Genomic DNA, 21,039 nt, shown 5'->3' on the forward strand with positions numbered 1-21,039 from the left:
CCCAAGCGGAGGAGAGACCAGACTCCCGAGGCTCAAAAACTCATCTTTATTGGGAAGACTCAAAACAAACAACCTGTATCCCCCACCTTCAGGCTTGGGGAAGGAGAGCTGAGGGTCTGCACCCTTCTCCCATATGTACACTCCAGAATCCGCCTGGAGAAGGTGCCCCCCTCTTGTGGGGGTTGAGGCAGCTTTACAAGCTGGTGCATGGGAGCCAAGCCCCTTTTCCTCTCCGGACTCGGTTTTCTCATTTGTAAAATGGGCTCAGGGGAAACCGGTGCTACGGAGCTTCTGACCAGCGCTGAACATGTCCCATTCAGAAGGATGAGGAGGTCGGAAGACTGACCAAGGGTGGCCCAAGGGGATGGAGGTGCTGGACATCCTGGTTGGGTTTTCAGGGCTCCTTCTACCTACTTCCCTCCCCGCCCAGCGCCTCTCTCCTCCAGCACCTCGGGGCTACGTGGCCTCGGGCCCCGGGGACAGGAGCCCTCCCCCAAATCCGACCTCGCGGTACTGGTTGGGGAACATGTTGCTGCCCACAAGGCTGGCAGTGCCCCCGTCCCCGGGGCCTGGGGCCTGGTATGAGTCCAGTGTCATTGGCTCGGGGCCGGAAGGCTCTCCAACAGTGGGCCCTGCAGCCCCGTTGCCCGTGACAGCGCTGGCGAGTGGCGGCGCCGGGGGCAACATGTCCAGCATGGTGAAGAGTGTGGGGGCTGTGGCGTCATCGTAGGCAAAGCTGTCGTCCAGGAGGTCCGGCCCCCCTGGGGGCTCCAGGCCGGGTAGGGACACGGGGCCAGGGAAGAAGTCTGTATCCGGCAGCAGGGCTGACGGCGGGAGGAACGGGCCTGCAGGGATGAAAAGACCGAAGGAAGCAGGGCAGGCTTCAGGGTCAACTTCTGGCCCGGTTCTATCTCGAATGCCCCGATAGTGCTAAATGCGTTATTACTGTGGCCTCTGTTAATCCCAAGGAGACCCTTGGAGTAGGGACTATCACCATTCTCAATAAGCAAACTGAGGCAACATAATTCACTCACACATAGCTGGCGAGTTGTAGACCCAGGGTTCAAACAATGTTCCTGCAGTGCTAGGGAGTTTTTCCAAAAAATAAGAAAGCCGAAGAGGCTCTAAAGCCCCTCCGCCTCCCCCCCCCCATTATAGACACAACCCGAAAAGAAATCCCCGCACATGGGAGACCCAAATGAGGAGTCACCAGTCCCCAAATTGGAAGGTAAAATTATGTGTCATCATAGGAGAGTCTCTCTTTGCAACAAGACAAACCTCACCAGCAAAGGTATATTACGCTTATCTCAGAAAGAGACCCAGGACTACTGGGACTCTATTTCCCAGTCTCGCTTACAGCTTAATGTGGTTATGTGACTAAGTTTTCCTCGCTGGAATGTGGGCATGATGGCTGGAGCTGGGGCAGCCACATTGGACCATGAGATAGAAACTGTGAGGTGAAAATGGCTGGAGCTTGCTTGGGTCTCTGATGATCATACAGCCTCCAAACCATCCCAGGACTGTCTATCGCTGATTATCTGAGAGAAGACATAAAGTTCTACCTTGTCAAAGCCCCTGTTAATTTGGGTTTTGCTGTGAACGCAGCTAAACATGATCATAACAAATGCAGGTGGCATTCCCGATCTCTGGCAAGTTCCTAAGATCTGAGCATGAACTCTGTGCCAGCCACTGTGCTGTGGGACATGACCTCACTAAATTCTAAAAGGGACCTTAAGAGGTAGAGTTTCCGTCTGACAGACGAGGTCCCAAGGAGTCACACGGAAGTCTCACCGTGGCTAAATTCGGGCCTCAGAATTCAAACTCCGTCTGATCCCATGAGGCCATGCTCCTAACCATTATACTATCAGGCCAGAGCAGCTCTGCCCCAAGGATGAGAGAGGGGGACTTTAGGCACTGGGAAACTGGGGTGATGGAGGAGGCAGATGAATGGCAGGTGGCTCATGAGGAGAGGCTGGGATTGGTGGTTGCTATGGGCGGAGCTCTGGAGGCACTGGTTACCAGGGGCAGTGGGTAGAGGGAATAACAGGTGACGCTTGAAACCTCCAGGGTGGGGCTGGCTGGGTCCAGGTTCAGCTGACTCTGGCTGGGAGCTGGGTGGCTGGGGTACTGGGGGGGTGGGCGGCGTTCTTCCAGCTGGCGGTCAGTGGGTGGGGAGGCTTCTGATGGCAGCCAGATGGGGCTGCGGCTCATGGGAAGTGGAAGCTGGCGTGTGAGTTTAGATGAAGGCAGGGGTCGAACAGGCCAGAGGGTGGCTGGGTTAGAGAGGCTCTCAGTGAGAGTTGGCTGGCCCTCACACCCACCCCCACCTGCCTGCCATCCACTCCCGGCGACCTCCTTCACACAGCGCTTCACCACCAACCTACACAGATGGCCACGTACAGCTCCCCGCCCCATCACAGACCAGGTGGGTGACCTCGGGTGAGACCCCCCATCTGCCTCTCTGTCGGGCCGTGCGCTGAGCGTGGAGCCTGCTTGGGAGTCTCTCTTTCCGCCCCTCCCCCACTCGCTCTCACTCTCCCAACATCAATAAATAAACGTTAAAAGGTACATTAAAATCTGAAAGGCCCGTGAGGTACGCCTATGGTGAAACGCTTCAGAGGAGGCCCTGAAGCTCTGACCAACTTGGCCATGGTCACCCAGCGAGTCAATGGCCCAGCTGAGATCAGAGCCTCCAGACTGTGTCCAGAAATCTTATTCCTTCTACTTCAGGCTGCTGCCTAAGTGGTGAGTTACTGGCCTTGTGGGGGGGGGGGGCGGGGGGGGGGGCGCTGAAGAGGCCAGAAGCACCCTCACCCTGCTTCAGAGGGCAGGGACCCACCCGTGCCGTGACCCACCTGAGCCGTGGTTGGGCAGGAAGTGATCCAGGAAGGCCGGCTTTTTCCTCCGCCGTTTGCTCTCGATGCCATGGGGGTCTAAGGGAAGGTGGAGATGAGGAGCCCTGGACCCTCACAGCCCCGCCTCCCCAGCCTAGGACTTAGCCATCCCCTCCCAGGAACCTGGAGATGGGTGTGGAAAGGGGCATAAGGGACACACCGGAGCTGTTCAGCTCCCCAAGGACATCTGGCATCCCCCGTTTCCGCTTCTTGTCCACTCCGTAGCTGTCTGTTCAGGAGACACCAGGGGCAAGGGAATCCATCAATAATTATAATTAAACGTTAATTACAGAGACCGTTTAGGAAGTCCTTGACTTGCTCCGGTTTTTGGCCAACTAATGCAAATAGATGTCCACATCTTAATCAGAATGAAAAACCCAAATCCACTTCTAGCCACACTGGCCTCTTTGTCGTTCCTGGAACACGCCAGGCACAATCCTGCCTCAGGACCTTTGCACTTGCGACTCCAGCTGCTTGACACTATTTCCCACCTCCCACCACTTCCCTCAAGAATTGCTTAGACATCCTCACGTCCTCAGCCATCCCCTTCTCCAGAAAGGCTTCCCTGATCCCCAGGCTTGGGTCAGATGTCCCCTCGGAGTGACCTGAGTCCCCCGAGCAATTCCATCCCCACTAAAGGACTATGACACTTACAAGGGCAAAGCTGAGGCTATCTTGGTCACTGCTGTGTCCCCAGCACCAGCCAGTACAGGGCCAGGCATGAGCCGACGTGCTGAGGGGACAAATAAATACTCCCCAAATGCCATCAGACAGGTAGCATTATTTCCATTTTACATAGGAGGCTGAGGTTGAGAGAGGCCAAGTTCACAAAACCAGTTAAGTAGTGGACCCCAGTCTGTGCAGTCATGAACCTGCACTTTACTTCTGCCTCTTCCCCTGGCCCCTCTAGGCCAAAGACCTGGTCTCTGGGCAGTGGGTCACCCTGGATTTCTGTGGTTACCATGGTCCCGAGGCAGGTACGTGAAGGGCAGAGGCTCACTGCAGACCCCGTCGGTGAGCCGCTGCAGGAAGACGTTCACGGTCACAGGCTCAACGATTTCCAGGTCCTCATAGGGCGGTGTCTTGAACACAATGGCGATCTGGCGGTGCACATCGGCCTGGGAGAAGTCTGCCCGGCCTTCCCAGGAGGCCCTGCTGAACACCACCGATATATCCTCTGGCGGGAAAGTGGGGACATCAGCTGAGCCAGGACACTGGCCCACTGGGCCCCCAACACATTCAGCCTCCCCCCAAATCAATGTTGATGTTTTTCAAGTATTTTTTTAAGTTTTTGCAATTCCAGCTGATTTTTTTTTTTTTAATGAGTTCCACGCCCAATGTGGGGCTTGAACTCACGACCCCAAGATCGAGAGTCACACGCTCTACCAACCGAACCAGCCAGGTGCCCCCGATATTGATAGTCTTAAGAATAAAACTAATCATCGTGGCAGCTAACCTGTTGAGCACCTACTCGTGTGCTAGTCACTAAGTATCTTAAATATTTTTTATGTATGTTATCTCATTTAATCCTTTTAGCAACCTGAGCGGCAGGTAGAATTAATATCCCCACGGTGTCAGAAGTCCCCCAGACCACTGTCAGATTCAGTGATTCACTAAGGGGACCCACAGGACTCAGCATATACTCATACTCATGGCTGAGATTTATTACAGCAAGAAGGTAATGAGCATCCTCAGTAAAGGGAAAAGATTTTGCCTGGAATAAAGTCCAGAGGAAACCAGTCACAAGCTTCCAAGAGTCCTCTCCCAGTGGAGTCGCAGGGAACATGCTGAGTCCCACCCCCCACCCCCCCCCGTAACAAACTGTGACAACACGTGTGACATGCGGTCTCTCAGGGAAGCTCGTTGGAGACCCTGGCACCCCGGGGGTTTTTATTGGGGGTTGGTTCCATAGGCACCGTCTGCCTGGCACATACCAAAATTCCAGACTCCCAGAAGCAAAGCAGGTGTTCAGCACAAACCACATTGTCCATGCAAACAGTTTAAACACAGTGAGCCACTCCCATCAGTCAGGGAATGGTGGGAGCCCTCTCGACACCCAAGATTCCAAAAGCCAGCCAAGGGTCAGCCCTTGAAGTAGGCCTTTCAAAGGATAATAGTCTCAGATCTACTGTGCCAACTCTCCTACACAGCCACTTTAATTTTTTTTAATGTTTATTTATTTTTGAGAGAGGGAGGGAGAGAGAGAGAGAGAGAGAGAGAGAGAGCACGAGCAGGGAGGGGGCAGAGAGAGAGGGAGACACAATCCGAAGCAGGCTCCAGCCTCTGAGCTGTCAGCACAGAGCCCCAACTCATGAAACTCGAGATCATGACCTGAGCCGGAGTCGGACGCGTGACCGACTGAGCCCCCCAGGGGCCCCGAGTATGATTACTTTTATTAGCATTATACAATGTACTAGCTTCAGGCCTGGCACTCAGAAATTCTCATTAACGCTAACTCTTTGTAGTGTAGTTCTTGGGTGGTTGAGATCCCGTAACATCCCAACACCAGCTCATTTTAGGGATGAGGAAATGGAGACTCAGGGTGGTGAAGTCACCAACCCAAGACTGGCCAGTGAGTGAACGATGAATCAGGACTCACACCTGCCTCTAGTTAGTTGCACACACCTAGAACAGTTTCCCTGCTCTTGGACCCCAATCCCAGGCCCCTAACAATCTCCTTGGCATTCCTCAGATCTTGGCTCAAATATCACCTCCTCTGGGAAGCCTTCCATGGTGCCCAGGCCATGTCTGGTCTTCTTGTTGTTCAGTCTTGGTGCTTTGTCTTCTTCCGTCTTAGCATAACTCACCTTTGGAATTTGTCTTTATTTCCTTATCCCCCCACTGAATTGGGAGCCCTGCGAGAGCAGAGCCCGGGGCTGTCTCTGTCACTGCTATGTCCCAACACTGCCTAGCACAAGGGCCCGGCACAGAGAGCCACTCGATCACCATTTGCTCATTCACTCAAAATTCTATAAGAACCTCCCATTCCTGGGGGGGGGGGCCACCTGGGGGGCTCAGCCAGTTGAGCGTCCGACTTCGGCTCAGGTCATGATCAGGTTTGGGAGTTCGAGCCGCGTCAGGCTCTGTGCTAACAGCTCAGAGCCTGGAGCTTGCTTCAGATTCTGTGTCTCCTCCTCTCTCTGCCCCTCCTATGCTCATGCTGTCTCTCTCTGTCTCTCAATAATACATAAACGTTAAAAAAAAAAAAATTAAGAACCTCCCATTCCTGGGCACAAAAACTTATACATAAATGTTCGATTGGTCATAGTGACACTTGTAATAACCAAAAGGTGGGGGGAACCTGGGTGGCTCAGTCAGTGAAGTGTCTGACTCTTGATTTCTACTCAGGGTGGTGGGATCGAGCCCTACACCAGACTCTGCATTGCAGAGCCCGCTTGGGATTCTCTCTCTCCGCCCCTCCCCTGCTCATGCTTTCTCTCTCTCTCTTTAAAAAAGTTAAAAAAGGGGCGCCTGGGTGGCTCGGTCGGTTAAGCATCCGACTTCGGCTCAGGTCATGATCTCGCGGTCCGTGAGTTCGAGCCCCGCATCAGGCTCTGTGCCGACAGCTCAGAGCCTGGAGCCTGTTTCAGATTCTGTGTGTCTCCCTCTCTCTGACCCTCCTCCGTTCATGCTCTGTCTCTCCCTGTCTCAAAAATAAATAAAACGTTAAAAAAAATGTTTTTTAATAAAAAAATAAATTTTTTTAAATTAAAAAACAAGAATAGCCAACCCAAATGTCCACCAACTTATAAATGAATAAACAAATTATATATGTGTGCAGTGGTGTATTCAGTCGTAAAAAGGAATGAAGCACCGTACTACCACATAGATGAATCCTGCAAATGTTAAGCGAAAGAAGCCAGACATGAAAGGCCATGTGTCGTATGATTCCATTTATGTGAAATGTCCAGAAGAGAGAAATCTACCAACAGAAACTGATTAGGGGTTAGGGGAGGGAAGAATACAGAGTGACTGCTTATATAATATAATAGACCACGAAAATGTTCTGGAACTAGATAGTGGTGGTGGCACCCCATGATGACTGTATTAAGTGCCACTGAATTGTATATTTTAAAACAGTTTAGGGGTGCCTGGGTGGCGCAGTCGGTTAAGCGTCCGACTTCAGCCAGGTCACGATCTCGCGGTCCGGGAGTTCGAGCCCCGCGTCGGGCTCTGTGCTGACGGCTCAGAGCCTGGAGCCTGTTTCAGATTCTGTGTCTCCCTCTCTCTGACCCTCCCCCGTTCATGCTCTGTCTCTCTCTGTCTCAAAAATAAACGTTAAAAAAAATTTTTTTTAAACAGTTTAAAAAAATTTTTTTTAAAGAGTAAGGGGCAGCCAGGTGGCCCACTTGGTTGAGTGTCTGACTTCGGCCCAGGTCATGATCTCGTGGTTCGTGAGTTCGAGTCCCACATTAGACTCCCCGCTATCAGCATGGAGCCAGCTTGAGATCCTCTGTCCCCTCTCTCCCTGCCCCTCCCTCACCTGCATGCGTGCTCTCTCTCGAAAATAAATAAACATTGAAACAATTTTTAATTTTAAAGAGTGAAACTTGTGGCAAAAAACAAAAAAAAAGTACAATTTTTTTTTTTTTTCCTGAGAACGTCATGTGTGCTTGAGCCTGGACTGGGTAGTTCTGGGGACACAGCTGCTCACCAAGACAGCCCTAGGTCCTACCTTATACACCCCAATGGGGGAGACAGATGTTAACTATGTAATCACACAGCCTGAGAAAGGATTGAGAAGGATCCCTGAAGCTGTGACAGGCTCTCCCACTCTGCTCCCCACCTGCCCCAATGGCCTTGCTGTTCCTCCAACACTGGGACCTGCTACCACCCCAGGGCCTTTGCACTTGCTGTTTCCTCTGCTGAATCGCTCTTCCCCAGAGAGTCACACAGATCCCTCATGGCTCCCATAACATACCCTAAGAGTGGTCTTCCCTGACCCCACTGAGTAAAATTGTGCCCACAAGCCTTCCAGCCATTCTTCCCTACCTCCTTTCTCAGAATTGTTTTTCTCCAAACACTACTTTTTCACCATCTTCCTGAATTTTTTTTCAACTCTCTTTATCTTTTTTCTGTTTCCTCCCAGAACAATGATTAGGGGCACAGACCACCTAGCTGTGTGACCTTGTGCAAGTTACTTAACCTTTCTGTGCCTTAGTTTCCTGTCTATAAAAGAGAGATAATGATTGGATCTACCTCCTAGAACTGTTAGGCAATTAGATGATCTAATGAGTGATGCATACAAAATGCTTGTAAGACGGGTGCCTGGGTGGCTCAGTCAGTTAAGCATCCGACTTCAACTCAGGTTATGATCTCCTAAGTTCGTGGGTTCGAGCCCCACATTGGGCTCTGTGCTGACAGCTCCGAGCCTGGAGCCTGCTTCAGATTCTGTGTCTCCTCCCTTTCTCTGCACCTCCCCGGCTTGCCCTCTGTCTTCCTCTCAAAAATAAATAAACATTAAAAAAAAAATCTAAAACAAAAACCAAAGTGCTTGTAAGAGAGCTTGGCATATAGAAAGGGCAAGATAAACGTTAGCTCTTTATTACTGTTGGGGGTGATGCGATGTATAATAGAGTCACATGACAGAAAACGCAAAGGATACAGAAAAGACATATATGGTAAGAGGGAAAGCTCTCCCCAGCCAGGCAATGCGGCGGGCACCTGTTTTTTATGAAACCCTCTCTTTGAAAAAGGGACACTTGAACAGACACGAATGAAGTGGGGGAGATATTTCTCCCCCTCTCCATTTTCCTCTTCCTGTAGCCCTAGCACAGCCATCATAAAGCATTTATTTATGCAACTCTAGGATGTTAATATCAGAGTCCCCCCGTCCCCACCGCAGCTCCTGGGGGCCGGCACTGCCTGGCCTGAGCCAGCACATAAGGCTCTCCATCTTTGCGCATGAATGAGCGAGTGAGCGGCTCCGTGAGTGAACGGACCAGTCAGCTGTTTCACTCGGACTCCCCAACCAGAGTTCTGGACCCTTCGACTCCGACTCCGCCGCCCCAGTCGGCCAGCTCCTCCTCACCCAATCACTCTCCCAGCTCCCTGGCTACCCCAGCAAAGCCAGCAGACCCCACGCCGCCCCGGGGCGCTGTCCCAGGTCCCTCACCTTTCTGCACCTTGTCGCACAGCAGATAGAGCTCCTCGCCCCCCGTGCACGGCCCGCTCTCCTTGTTAATTCGGCAGATCCGCAGCTCTGACGTGTTTGTGGACTCTGGGACAGAGCGAGGGGAAGAGGGATGGAAGCAAAGATGAGAATTCGGTCATCCAACCCTTAGCAGGTACCCCGTGGGTGCCCACCCTGGGCCAGGCCAAGATGGAAACGGAGAAGCCAGCTGGCCTGATCCTCCTGGAACCCGTGGTCCAGGGAGAAGAAGAAGATGCTCAGATGGAAGGGTCGATGGAGAGTCGCGAGTCCTCCAGGCTGAGGCCCAGCGAGTGTCCAGCCGAAAGGGAGGCTGTCAGACCTCAGAGGGGAGTCGGCCAGGTCAGGGGTCAGAGACCATTCTGAGAGGAGGATTCATGGTCTGAAATCTGTAGTGGACACCCTCGTCTTGCCTGTCTAGCAGCAGTCCTGGCCCTCTTTCTGTGAACAGCCCCTCAATTTTTCTTGAAGCTAACAGCCCCCACCCCCATCTCAGTCAAGTGTGCACCTGTCTTGGGGGGCTGAAGCCACTCCCTAGCTCAGCAGTGATCACATGCCCCAAACCTGGCCAATGAAAGCACTGCCTCCCTCTGGCCACAGCTGATTGGTCAGAGAGGAACCCATGACCAAAGCCAGGCCAATGAGAGCAAGTCCCGAGAATCCAACCAAAAACATTGGGTAAGAGAAGCTCTCTTTGGGCACAGGGGAGAGGTTCCAAGCTGGTAGGATACGAGGCTAGGGCTGCATACAGTCATTTTGCTCCCACCGTGGGAGGACCCTGCCAAAAATGACTCTAAATTGGAGGAAGTAGAACTTAGAGTTGGAAAGAGATCCCTAATGGTACTGCTGAGCACCTGGATTCAGCCAGACCTGAAGCACTTTAGGTGCTGGACCTTGTTAATTAATGGGACAAACAGATTCTTCAGCCCACTTGAGTTGGAATTCTATCACTTGCACCCACAAAAGCCTTGACTGAATTAATATCCCTCCCATTTGGGGGCACCTGGCTGGATCAGTCACTTAAGCGGCTGACTCTTGGTTTTGGCTCAGGTTGCGATCTCACGGTTTGTGAAATCGAGTCCCGAACCGGGCTTTGCCCTGACAGCATGGAGCCTGTTTGGGATTCTCTCTCTGCCCCTCCCTCTCTCTGTCTCAAAATAAATCAACTTAAAAAAAAAGTCCCTCCTCGTTTTGATGCTTGTGGCAGTCACTGTAGGCTGCTAAAACCTAACAGCCATTCCCATTCTCCTCTTCCGTACCTATATCCCTCTGGAGAGGATGGAAAACCTAAATACTTGCTTTCCCAGACTCCCTTGCAACTAGGGGCAGCGATGAGACCAAATTACGGCCAATGATACATAAACAGAAGTCTACCAGGGGGATTCTGGGGAATCTACTGTTTTCTGTATAAAAGAAAAAAGTATTATTACTCGTGCTGCCTCTTTCCTAGAACTGCCTAGTACAGTGGTTCAGGTTGTGCATTCTACAATACTAACAGCCCTCGTTTCCATAGGCTACCTAATAAATGCTGACCACTGCCATTCGGCAGCGTACAGCCTGCACACCATACAGGGTGACCCTGCCCATCGTGCCTTGAACACAGACATGATATCTGGAGCCGTGGCAGCCAGCTCATGACCAAGGGCATCACAGAGCTGAACCGGGGCCCTAATATTGCCGAGCAGCCGAATCAGCACGAACAGACTTAATAACGAGACAAATAAAAATAAAGAACACCCTTGGCTTGTTTGTTCAAGCCATTGAATGCGGGGCTTTCCAGTATCTGTGGCCAACAGCAATCCTAATACGCACACCCCAGACTCACTCTTGTCATAGACGGGCTCAGAGAGCACAGGGTCCATCCGGCGCATCTGTCCCTGCTGGTCCCTATATGAGGCCTGGAAGCAAATCCTCACGACATTCATGTCCACCTCTTGATGGTTCTTCAGGGACCCAGCTGTAGGAGAGATATGGGAAGGCTGAGGGTGGGGGGTGGAGACTCTGGTGGGAATACAGTGGAGAGGGTAGGGACTGGGGGCTGGGGAGATAGCGGATACCGGAGAAGGTGAGGTAAGGGGACCGGGTGGCAGAGAGGGCAAGGCGTTCAGGAGGACAAGACAATCTGACTAGTTTCGGGGACTCACCGTTGTAGGGGTCGATGCCCAGCTGAATCTTCCGCTCAATGGCGGCTTCAATCTCCTTCTTCCTCACACACTGGATGCCCAGATTGTTAAAGCTGAACGGGGAGAGGGAAGGAATGGGTGAAGGGAAGTACTCATGAATAGGCAGGTAGAGACCTAACCCAGAGGAGGACTCCGGCAGATGCGGCCTCGGGGCTCAGAGTCTCAGGGTGCCCAGCATCAGGAGGGCCCTAGGGTTTAAACCCCTCAGGAGCATTGGGGATTCTCGAGAGCACCTGGAAACGCACCTGTCTTTACCATATGAAAACACCGGCCAACCCCATTTATCGTGGGAACACTGCAAATTATGGGGCACCCGGGTGGCTCACTTGGTTGAGCATCCGACTTCAGCTCGGGTCATGATCTCGCAGCTCGTGAGTTCGAGCCCCACATCGGGCTCGCTGCTGTCAGCCTGTCCGCGCAGAGCCCGCTTCAGATCCTCTGTCCGCCTCTCTCTGCCCCTCCCCTGCTTGCGCTCTCTCAAAGATAAATATTAAAAAAAAAAGTGGGGCGCCTGGGTGGCTCAGTCGGTTAAGCGTCCAACTTCAGCTCAGGTCACGATCTTGCAGTCGTGAGTTCGAGCCCCGCGTCGGGCTCTGGGCTGATGGCTCAGAGCCTGGAGCCTGTTTCAGATTCTGTGTCTCCCTCTCTCTCTGACCCTCCCCCGCTCATGCTCTGTCTCTCTCTGTCTCAAAAATAAATAAACGTTAAAAAAAATAATAAAAAAAAAGAACACTACAAATTAAAACCGACGTGATGCCAATGTATAAAAAACTCATCGACACAGCAAGGATCAAAACGTTTGATAAAGCTCTCGGGAAAGCTGTCAAGAATCGAGCACTCTCACCCACGGTGGGTGGGAGCGTAAGGCACTCCAGCAAGGACAACACGGCAGGATTCATTCATGCTACAGGTATTTCCTGAGCACCTACTGGGTGCCAGGCACCGTGCTGGGCACTGGGGGACACAACCGGGAACAAAAGAGACAATATCCCTACTCACATGGAGCTTCCATGTGATTTTTTTTTTTTTCTGCCCTTGAGTAAATGTATCCATCACTGAAAGTACACCTGTGTGGACTTAGAGCGAGCAATTTCATTTCTAGGAACTGATCCTAGAGAAGAAATGATATATGGGTAAAGCCATGCATTACAGCACAGTTAGTAATTGGGCCACAGGAGGCCGGAACCACCCTAAGTGCCCATTACTAGGGGACTTGCTTAATTAATTGTGCACGTCTGTACATCAGAATTCTATGGAGCCAGGAAAAAGGATAGGGCAGCTCTAGATGCTTATAGGAGTGATCTCCAAGATGTACTAGAACATGAAAAGGAGGTACAAACGTCTGCTACTACTTGGAAGGGGAGAAAAAAAAAAAGTACGTGTAGCATACTTTTAATCGCCTCTAGGAAGGGACGCTGATAGCTGGGAGGAAGTTTATTTTTCACCGTAGAATCTTTTTGTACCCTTTAATTTTTATTTATTGTAAATGACAAAGGGAAAGAAGGAATGATCCTTGCAGTTAAGTGGGGTCGGGAGTCAAATCCCAGCTTTGCCATCAGCTATCTGGGCTCCTTCACCTCTCCGTGCCTCAGTTTCCACCTCTACAAAATGGGGATAAATATAATGTGTGTGAATGGGCGTGCAGCAGGGGGGCCAGGCCTAGGTAAGCCCCTCCACCACCCCCAGGCCTGGCCTCAGTCTCCCCATCTAGGAAATGCAGTGGGGACAATCTGGCCAAGCGGCCCCTTTTGCTAAGGTTTCCCTGGGCAATCTTCAGCCCCTCTATTTCTCTGGTGCCTGAGGTGCAGGGTTAGGGGTCGGGGGTCAAGTACCTGTGCCGGGGGCTGACATGAGGCCGGAGCCTCACCCTGCAGACGCCGTCGGTGCAGTCTTTCCCCACGAGGCTGTGGGGGTGGACTCGGTGAGGCCAATCCTTCCACACCAGGCAGGCGGTCACCTCCACCTCCCGAAGCCCTCCACAATCCCGGAGCTGCAGGGAGACAGGTGCGCTTTTGGGGTCCCACCGCAGACACCTGCACTCATCCAAACTCCCTGGGGCCTCCTCTGGTAACTCCCCAACCCTCTCCCCCCACAGGATGACGGAAGGGCGTTTGCTTAAGACCCCTCTGGGATCCTGAGCCAGAGGCTTCCGACTGGTGACCTGGGGGTCTCGTCACACGATAGCTGCCCTCCAGATGTGCCTTCTTTGGCCACTGTGAGTTTTAGAAACTTGGATGCACACAGGGTCTCCAAGTATGGCCCACAGAGAACTTACTAATGACCAGAGGAAAAAAGCACCTTCGCAGGGGAAACGCCACTGGGCACCGTGTAAATCAGGTGGCCAAGGTCAACATCACCAATACTGGGCCAAAATGACCTGGGCACCCTGACGGGGTACACTGGGAAGGCACAACATCGCTGCTGTGACAGCTTTCCGGAAGCACGTCACCTGAATCTCACCGTGATTCCTCAAACGAGCCCAAATGGTGGTGCATCAGGTCAAAAAAAAAAAAAAAATCAGTGTTGTGAAAGAATAAAAAGATGGGCATCGCATTTGGGTGATAATCGAACAAATAACATATACGGACCTGGCTGGCAATTACACAGTGGTGTATGTATGTGAAAATGCATAGAGCTGCACACACAAGAGTCGATCAACTGCAACTTGATTGGAAAAAAAAAAAAAAAAAAAGGAGACAGGGGCGTCTGGGTGGCTCAGTAGGTTGAGCGTCTTGAGTCTCCTCGATTTCGGCTCAGGTCCTGAAACCAGGGTCGTGGGATGCAGCCCTGTGCCGGGCTCCGTGCTGAGCGTGGAGCCTGCTTGAGATTCTCTCTCTCTCTCTGCCCCTCTCCCCTGCTCACGCTCTCTCTCTCAAATTAAAAAAAGAGAGAGAGAGAGACCAGAGAGACATGACACGCAAATGCAATCTATAACATATGATCCTTAACTGGATCCTGGATGCAGGAGGAAGAAACGATGATAAAACACATCTTGGGGACAAGCGGGAGACGTAATACATTGGACGATATAATGGGATGTTGTTAATTTTCCCAGGGAAGCTAATGATATTGTTAATGTCGCCATGCGGGAGTTTACTCTATTTGCAGGAGGTGCCGGCTGAAGTATCCCGAGGTGAAGTAACTTAATGTCTACAATGTGCACGCACATAGTTTAGCACAAACAGTGTGTGTGTTTGCGTGTATGGAGAGGAGCGGCAGATACAGGGAATGTGGCCCAATATCAACTGGCAAATACAAGTTAAGGGCACACAGGTGCTCACTGGACTATTCTTTCCATTTTCCTGTAATTAAAAAATGTTTCAGGGACACCTGGGTGGCTCAGTCGTTAAGCGTCCAACTTCAGCTCAGGTCATGATCTCACAGCTTGTGGGTTCGAGCCCCGCGTCGGGCTCTGTGCTCACAGCTCGGAGCCTGGAGGCTGCTTCTGATTCTGTGTCTCCCTCTCTCTCTCTCTGCCCCACCCCCCACTCACGCTCTGTCTCTGTCTCTCTCTCAAAAATAAACATTAGGGGCGCCTGGGTGGCGCAGTCGGTTAAGCGTCCGACTTCAGCCAGGTCACGATCTCGCGGTCCGTGAGTTCGAGCCCCGCGTCAGGCTCTGGGCTGACAGCTCAGAGCCTGGAGCCTGTTTCGGATTCTGTGTCTCCCTCTCTCTCTGCCCCTCCCCCGTTCATGCTCTGTCTCTCTCTGTCCCAAAAATAAATAAATGTTGAAAAAAAATTAAAAAAAAAAATAATAACAAAAAATAAACATTAAACAATTTTTTAACAAGTTTCATCCAAACTCATCAAAATGTATGCATTAAATATGCACAATTTTGCATATATAAATTATACCTCAATAAAAACTTTTTTAAGCTACAAAAAAAGACTAAAATAATTTTTGTTCCAATTTGGGGAAACCGAAAATTCGGTGCCTGCATTTCAAAAGCATGAAACATCACGCTCTTCCAGATTTCCAGATTCCCTTTAAAGAAAATGGACATTAAGGCAACTGGGGCTGGAATTCCTGTTCAGCAGCCACATGGCAGGGAGGAAGTTTATTTTTCACCATAGAATCTAGCAGATAGAAACCAGCTCTTCAGATGTCGCCCAGACCCACCTGGTTTTCCTGAGTCACCCGTAGGGCCCTGCTAACATCAAAGACCCTGTAAAGCCTGCTCTGAACTTCTAAAAAAAAAATTTTTATTAACTTTTTTTTAAATGTTTATTTTTGAGAAAGAGAGAGCAAGGCAGGGGCAGGAGAGAGGGAGACACAGAATCGGAAGCAGGCTCCAGGCTCTGAGCCGTCAGCACAGAGCCCGACGCGGAGCTCGAACTCACAGACCGTGAGATCATGACCTGAGCCGAAGTCGGAGGGTCAACTGACTCAGCCACCCAGACCCCCTGAGCTCTGAACTTCTAAAGCCCTTCCCTATAAAAGACCAGGAAAGAATGTGTCTCTGTGGGGGAGTACTGCCCTCTAGGGGGTGTTTGGGATATTGGGAGGTGATACGGGTTGACTGGGTAATGGGGACCCACGGCAGGCGGTAGCCAGAGCCAGACGTGCTCCACCGCCTGCAAAACCAGGGACAGTCCAACACAAGTCCTGCAAGATTTTGATCATCCCGCCAACATTCACATCGGTGACAAACCTGTTTGAAATAATCACAGCCAGAATTAGCTGTTTTACATATACAGTCCTTTTTCCCATAACTTAAAAATACGCTGAATTTTGGGGGCACCTGGGTGGCTTAACTGATTGAACGTCTGACTTCGGCTCAGGTCATGATCTCGTGGTTCGTGAGTTCGAGCCCCGTGTCGGGCTCTGTGCTGACAGCTCAGAGCTCAGAGCCTGGAGCCTGCTTGGGATTCTGTGTCTCCCCCCTCTCTGCCCTTCCCCCGCCTGCACTCAGTCTCTCTCTCTCTCTCTCTCAAAAATAAACACACATTAAAAAAAAAATTACACTGGGGCGCCTGGGTGGCTCAGTCGGTTGGGCGTCCGACTTCAGCTCAGGTCACGATCTCGCGGTCCGTGAGTTCGAGCCCCGCGTCGGGCTCTGGCCTGATAGCTCGGAGCCTGGAGCCTGCTTCCGGTTCTGTGTCTCCCTCTCTCTCTGCCCCTCCCCCGTTCATGCTCTGTCTCTCTCTGTTCAAAAATAAAATAAAAATGAGAAAAAAAAATTAAAAAAAAATTATACTGAATTTTCAAGGACTGCGGCCACCATGTTAACTGAGGGAAGACCGGATTTTGTTTAGACTAAGGGTTGTTTGCCACTTTGGAAGATCCCATCACCAGCTGCAACCCTGGCCAAATGGCGTTTAATTCGCTAACTCCACCTGACTGGGTCAGGCTGCCGATGGGGCTACTGCATTAGTGAGGTCTCAAGCGACTGCCACCTTCATTAGGATTCCCTGGGGCTGTGCCTGAACATTTACATATTGAAATGAAGGTGCTTATTATGCTGTTTATTTTCCTTTTATTTCTCCTTCATATTAAAGTTACGGCATTATGGATTTGGGGGGTGATTATGAGTAGAGAGACGTAATATTGCATATAAACTTCACTGAGTCAGATGGGGTTAAAGCTATTCATTTAACCAGCTCCCCGCCATAATATTAGGAGGTCCAGAAAACCTCAGAGTCAACGGTCTGGGGATTCAGGAGAACTGCAGGGCTGGAAACTTCTAAGATGTCACACGAGGCCTTGGAATAAATCAGACCTGGTACCAAATCCAGGCTCCGTCGCTGGCCATCTGCATGATGAACCTGTCTATTCTGCCTTTATCTACAAAATGGATATTAGTAAGCACCTCGCACACAGGAGTGCTTAGTAATTACTACCGTCAACTTGCTGTGTGCCCCCGAGCAAGTAACTTCCCCTCTCTGAGCCTCAGTTTCCTCCTCCAAAAGATGGGACTAAAAACCCTGAATCCAGATTCGGAGCCAGGTGGTCCCCTGTTGTTGGGTTTTTACTGTTCTAACTCTTTGAAAATCAAAACCAACACCAACTCAGAAAAACTGCCTGGAAAGACCTAGAAAGAAAGTGTTGGGGAAAACACAGCGTCCGGGCATCACCCCACAGGTAAGTTACTAATTACAAAGGAAGGCTGTACCTTTACAACGAAACGGGCTGCTGGTCCCTAGCTGGTATGGGCCAAGGGCATCCCCCTACGACTCATATGTTGAAGCCCTAACCCTCAGTGCCTCAGGATGTGACTGTATCTGGGGACAAGAGTCTTTCAAGAGGTGAGTTAATGAGGCCGCTAGGATGCGTTCTGATCCAACCTGCCCAATGTCCTTACAAGAAGAGGTGATTTAGGGGCGCCTGGGTGGCTCACTCAGTTAAGCTTCTAACTCTTGATTTCGGCTCAGCTCATGATCTCATGGTACATGAGTTCCAGCCCCGTGTCAGGCTCTGTGCTGAAGCGCGGAACCTGCTTGGGATTCTCTCTCTCCTTCTCTCTCTGCCCCTCCTCCATGCTCTCTCTCAAAAAAAAAAATTTAAAAAGAGGTACTTTGGACACGCAAAGAGACACCGCCACCCCATGTCTCCTGATGTGAGACTGATGTGAGCCACAGCATCGCCAGCGGGGTATTCCCACCCAAACATCCAGCCTAATCTCCTCTTGGAAACACTCAACAATGGGGCGCCTGGGTGGCGCAGTCGGTTAAGCGTCCGACTTCAGCCAGGTCATGATCTCGCGGTCCGTGGGTTCGAGCCCCGCGTCAGGCTCTGGGCTGATGGCTCAGAGCCTGGAGCCTGTTTCCGATTCTGTGTCTCCCTCTCTCTCTGCCCCTCCCCCATTCATGCTCTGTCTCTCTCTGTCCCAAAAATACATAAACGTTGAAAAAAAAAAAAAAAAAAAGGAAACGCTCAACAAGCACAGAATGCGGGATATTCGACGGAACAGCTGTCCTGTCCCCCCCACCCAAGTGTCCACACCCCAAAGCATGAAGTCAGACTGAGAAGCTAAACTCAGGCCAAAAGACACTAGAGGCAGAGGCACCTGGGTGGCTTAGTCGGTTAAGCCTTGGACTTTGGCTCAGGTCATGACCTCACGGTTGGTGAGTTCGAGCCCCGCACTCGGCTCTCTGCTGTCAGCACAGAGCTCGCTGAGGATCCTCTGTCCCTCTTGTTGCCTGTCCCCCCACGCTCAAAAATAAACATTAAAAAGACACTAAGGCCATCCGTCTTAGTCTGTCCGGGCCGCTACAACAGAACACGTGAACTGGACAGCATCTAAGCAACAGCAATTTATTTCTCACTGTTCTGGAAGGGGCCAGCATGGTCAGGCTCTGGGGAGGCCCGTCTTCCAGCCCTGACTTCCCTCAATGTCATCCTCATTTGGTGGGAGGGGCCGGCAAGCTCTCTGGAGTCTCTTACAAAATCATCAATCCTACTCACGAGAGCTCTGCTCCCATAACCTCAGCACTTCACAAGGGCCCTACCTTCTTCTCTCTCTTTTTTTTAAAGTTTATTTATTTATTTTGAGAGGGGGGAAGAACAGAGAGCGGGGGGGAGAGAGAATCTCAAGCAGGCTCCACACTTAGTGACCAGCACGGAGCTGAATGCAGGGCTCGATCTCATGACCCTGGGATCATGACCTGAGCTGAAATCAAGAGCCAGACGCCCACTGATTGAGCCACTCAAGCGCCCCACAAAGACCCTACCTTCTAATAGCATCACACTGGGGACTAGGATTGCAACGGATGTAGTTTAGGGAGACACAAACATTCAGACCATAGCAAGTCCTGTCAATTAAATGCAGCATGTGATCCTGGACTGAATATTAAACAAGTGAACAACAAAAACAACAGCTACCAAGAATATTTGGGGGACACCAGGCTGTCTCCGTGGGGGGAGCACGTGACTCTTGATCTCAAGGTTGTGAGTTCAAGCCCCACATCGGGTGAGGAGAGTACTTCAAAATAAAATCCTCAAAAAGAAAAAAGAACAGGGATGCCCTGGTGGCTCAGTCGGTTGAGCATCCAACTTCAACTCAGGTCATGATCTCATGGTTTATGGGTTCAAGCCCCACATCAGGCTCTGTGCTGTCAGTCAGAGCTTGCTTTGAATCTTCTGTTCCCCTTTCTCTCTGTCCCTCCTCAGCTCGTTCTCTCTCTCTCTCTCTCTCTCTCTCTCTCTCTCTCTCATGAAAGAAAGAAAGAAAGAAAGAAAGAAAGAAAGAAAGAAAGAAAGGGAGGGAGGAAAAAAGAAAGAAAAAGAACATTTAGGGGATAATTAGAATATAGACTTAATATTAGATAATACCCTTGGAGGAAAATTAAGTTTCTAGAGCGTGATGATGATATTATGATTATATGGGCACTACATTGTAGGAAAACATCCTTGTGCTTGAGGGATATACACTGAAACATTATGGGTGGAGTATATCTCCAACTTACTTTTATTTATTTATTTTTTAATTTTTTAATGTTTATTTTATTTTTGAGACAGGGAGAGACAGCATGAACGGGGGAGGGTCAGAGAGAGAGGGAGACACAGAATCTGAAGCAGGCTCCAGGCTCTGAGCTGTCAGCACAGAGCCCGACGCGGGGCTCGAACTCACGGACCGTGAGATCATGACCTGAGCTGAAGTCGGATGCCTAACCGACTGAGCCACCCAGGCGCCCCTCCAACTTACTTTTAAATCTCCCCCTATAAATGTCTATCTAAAGGGAGAGAAAGACATAAGGCAAATAAGTCATGTTCACTGCAATGTTCTTGTCTATCGTATGTAGGTTTTTAATTTTTCAAAAGAAAAAGTTGAGACATAAAGTTGAAAAAAAAAATACCCTGACAATTGGAAAAATAGACAAAATCTTTAAAGATAAATAAGGGACTACAAAAATATCCCTCTATGCCCTGTGCTTGCCCCATTCCTGAAAATCCGGCGATGGAATGTACATTTCAAAGTAAACCGTTCTTTCCACCAGAATGTTCCGCCCTGGATGCTGCTTTTGGCCACAATGTCTGGAACCAAGTCAAATAGCAACTACCTAGCTGAGTAAAGGGAGCCTCCACTAGGGGAGTGAGCGGTGGGGAGCTCCAACTCCTTTCAGAAGCACCGGACTAACCTCAATTCACACAGCTGGTAAGATTCGAACGCACGTCTTTCTGACTCTAGAATCTGAATTTGTAACCACTATGTTGACTGCTTCCTGCAGGGTGGGGGAAGGACAGGGTTGCTCTGTTAATCACCTAAATAAACCTATGAGTATAAATTCCCATACTTTATGGGAGAGGGGGAGGGAAGGAAGCAGGAGACGTCGTGTGAAGGAGTTTGGGCCTGGGGCAGAAGTGGGCTAAGGCCTCATGGGTCTCCAGGCGGGAGGAACAGCATGGGCAAAGTCCTAGTGGCTGGAGGGTGGCCAGTGACGAGGGGCTGGGTGGGCATGGGCAGCAGGAACCAGAGCGTGAGAGCCTTAGAGGCTCAGGGAGGAGATTAGGCTTCCTCCTGGGGGCACTGGGGAGCCAAGAAAGGGTTCTGAGCAAGGGCAAAGAGCAGACGTGCAATTTAACAGGGCCCTGCTGGCTGCCTGGTCGGGAGAAATTCGGAGGACTCTGGGCGCTGGCGGCCATGCAACCCGGGGCTGGTGCAGCGATTCACACACGACTCAGGTTCGATAAACACTTCGACAAAAATCCAGAAGCACATGAGGGCTCTGTACCGGGGAGATGCAAGGAACCACGCCTCTCCGACGCCAGTTGGGAGAAATGGTCATGGGCACAACCTCACGGAGGGCAATCTGCCTACCAGATTACCTTAGACCAACCAGCAAGGTCCACTTCCAGGAGCGACATGAAGG

At 50.9% G+C, this 21,039-nt stretch overlaps 1 protein-coding gene across 3 annotated transcripts in view; it reads right to left on the reverse strand.

The window, feature by feature from the left end:
- Positions 1-23: 23 nt before the first annotated feature.
- Positions 24-21,039, reverse strand: part of RELB (RELB proto-oncogene, NF-kB subunit) — a 30,023-nt gene continuing 9,007 nt past the window's right edge. For all 3 annotated transcript variants that reach the window (XM_047077873.1, XM_047077876.1, XM_047077874.1), the window contains 8 exons: positions 13,061-13,218; positions 11,190-11,281; positions 10,871-11,002; positions 9,010-9,114; positions 3,856-4,071; positions 3,055-3,123; positions 2,856-2,933; positions 24-845 (listed from right to left, as the gene is read on the reverse strand). In XM_047077873.1, coding sequence (XP_046933829.1) covers positions 457-845; positions 2,856-2,933; positions 3,055-3,123; positions 3,856-4,071; positions 9,010-9,114; positions 10,871-11,002; positions 11,190-11,281; positions 13,061-13,218 — 1,239 coding nt within the window. In that variant the 3' untranslated portion in view covers positions 24-456. The remainder of the gene's footprint in view (positions 846-2,855; positions 2,934-3,054; positions 3,124-3,855; positions 4,072-9,009; positions 9,115-10,870; positions 11,003-11,189; positions 11,282-13,060; positions 13,219-21,039) is intronic.

This window comes from Lynx rufus, unplaced genomic scaffold, assembly GCF_022079265.1.
Source record: "Lynx rufus isolate CCGP_SWC_20201006 ecotype Redwood Valley unplaced genomic scaffold, mLynRuf1.p SCAF_16, whole genome shotgun sequence".
In the NCBI taxonomy this organism is placed as follows: domain Eukaryota; kingdom Metazoa; phylum Chordata; class Mammalia; order Carnivora; family Felidae; genus Lynx; species Lynx rufus.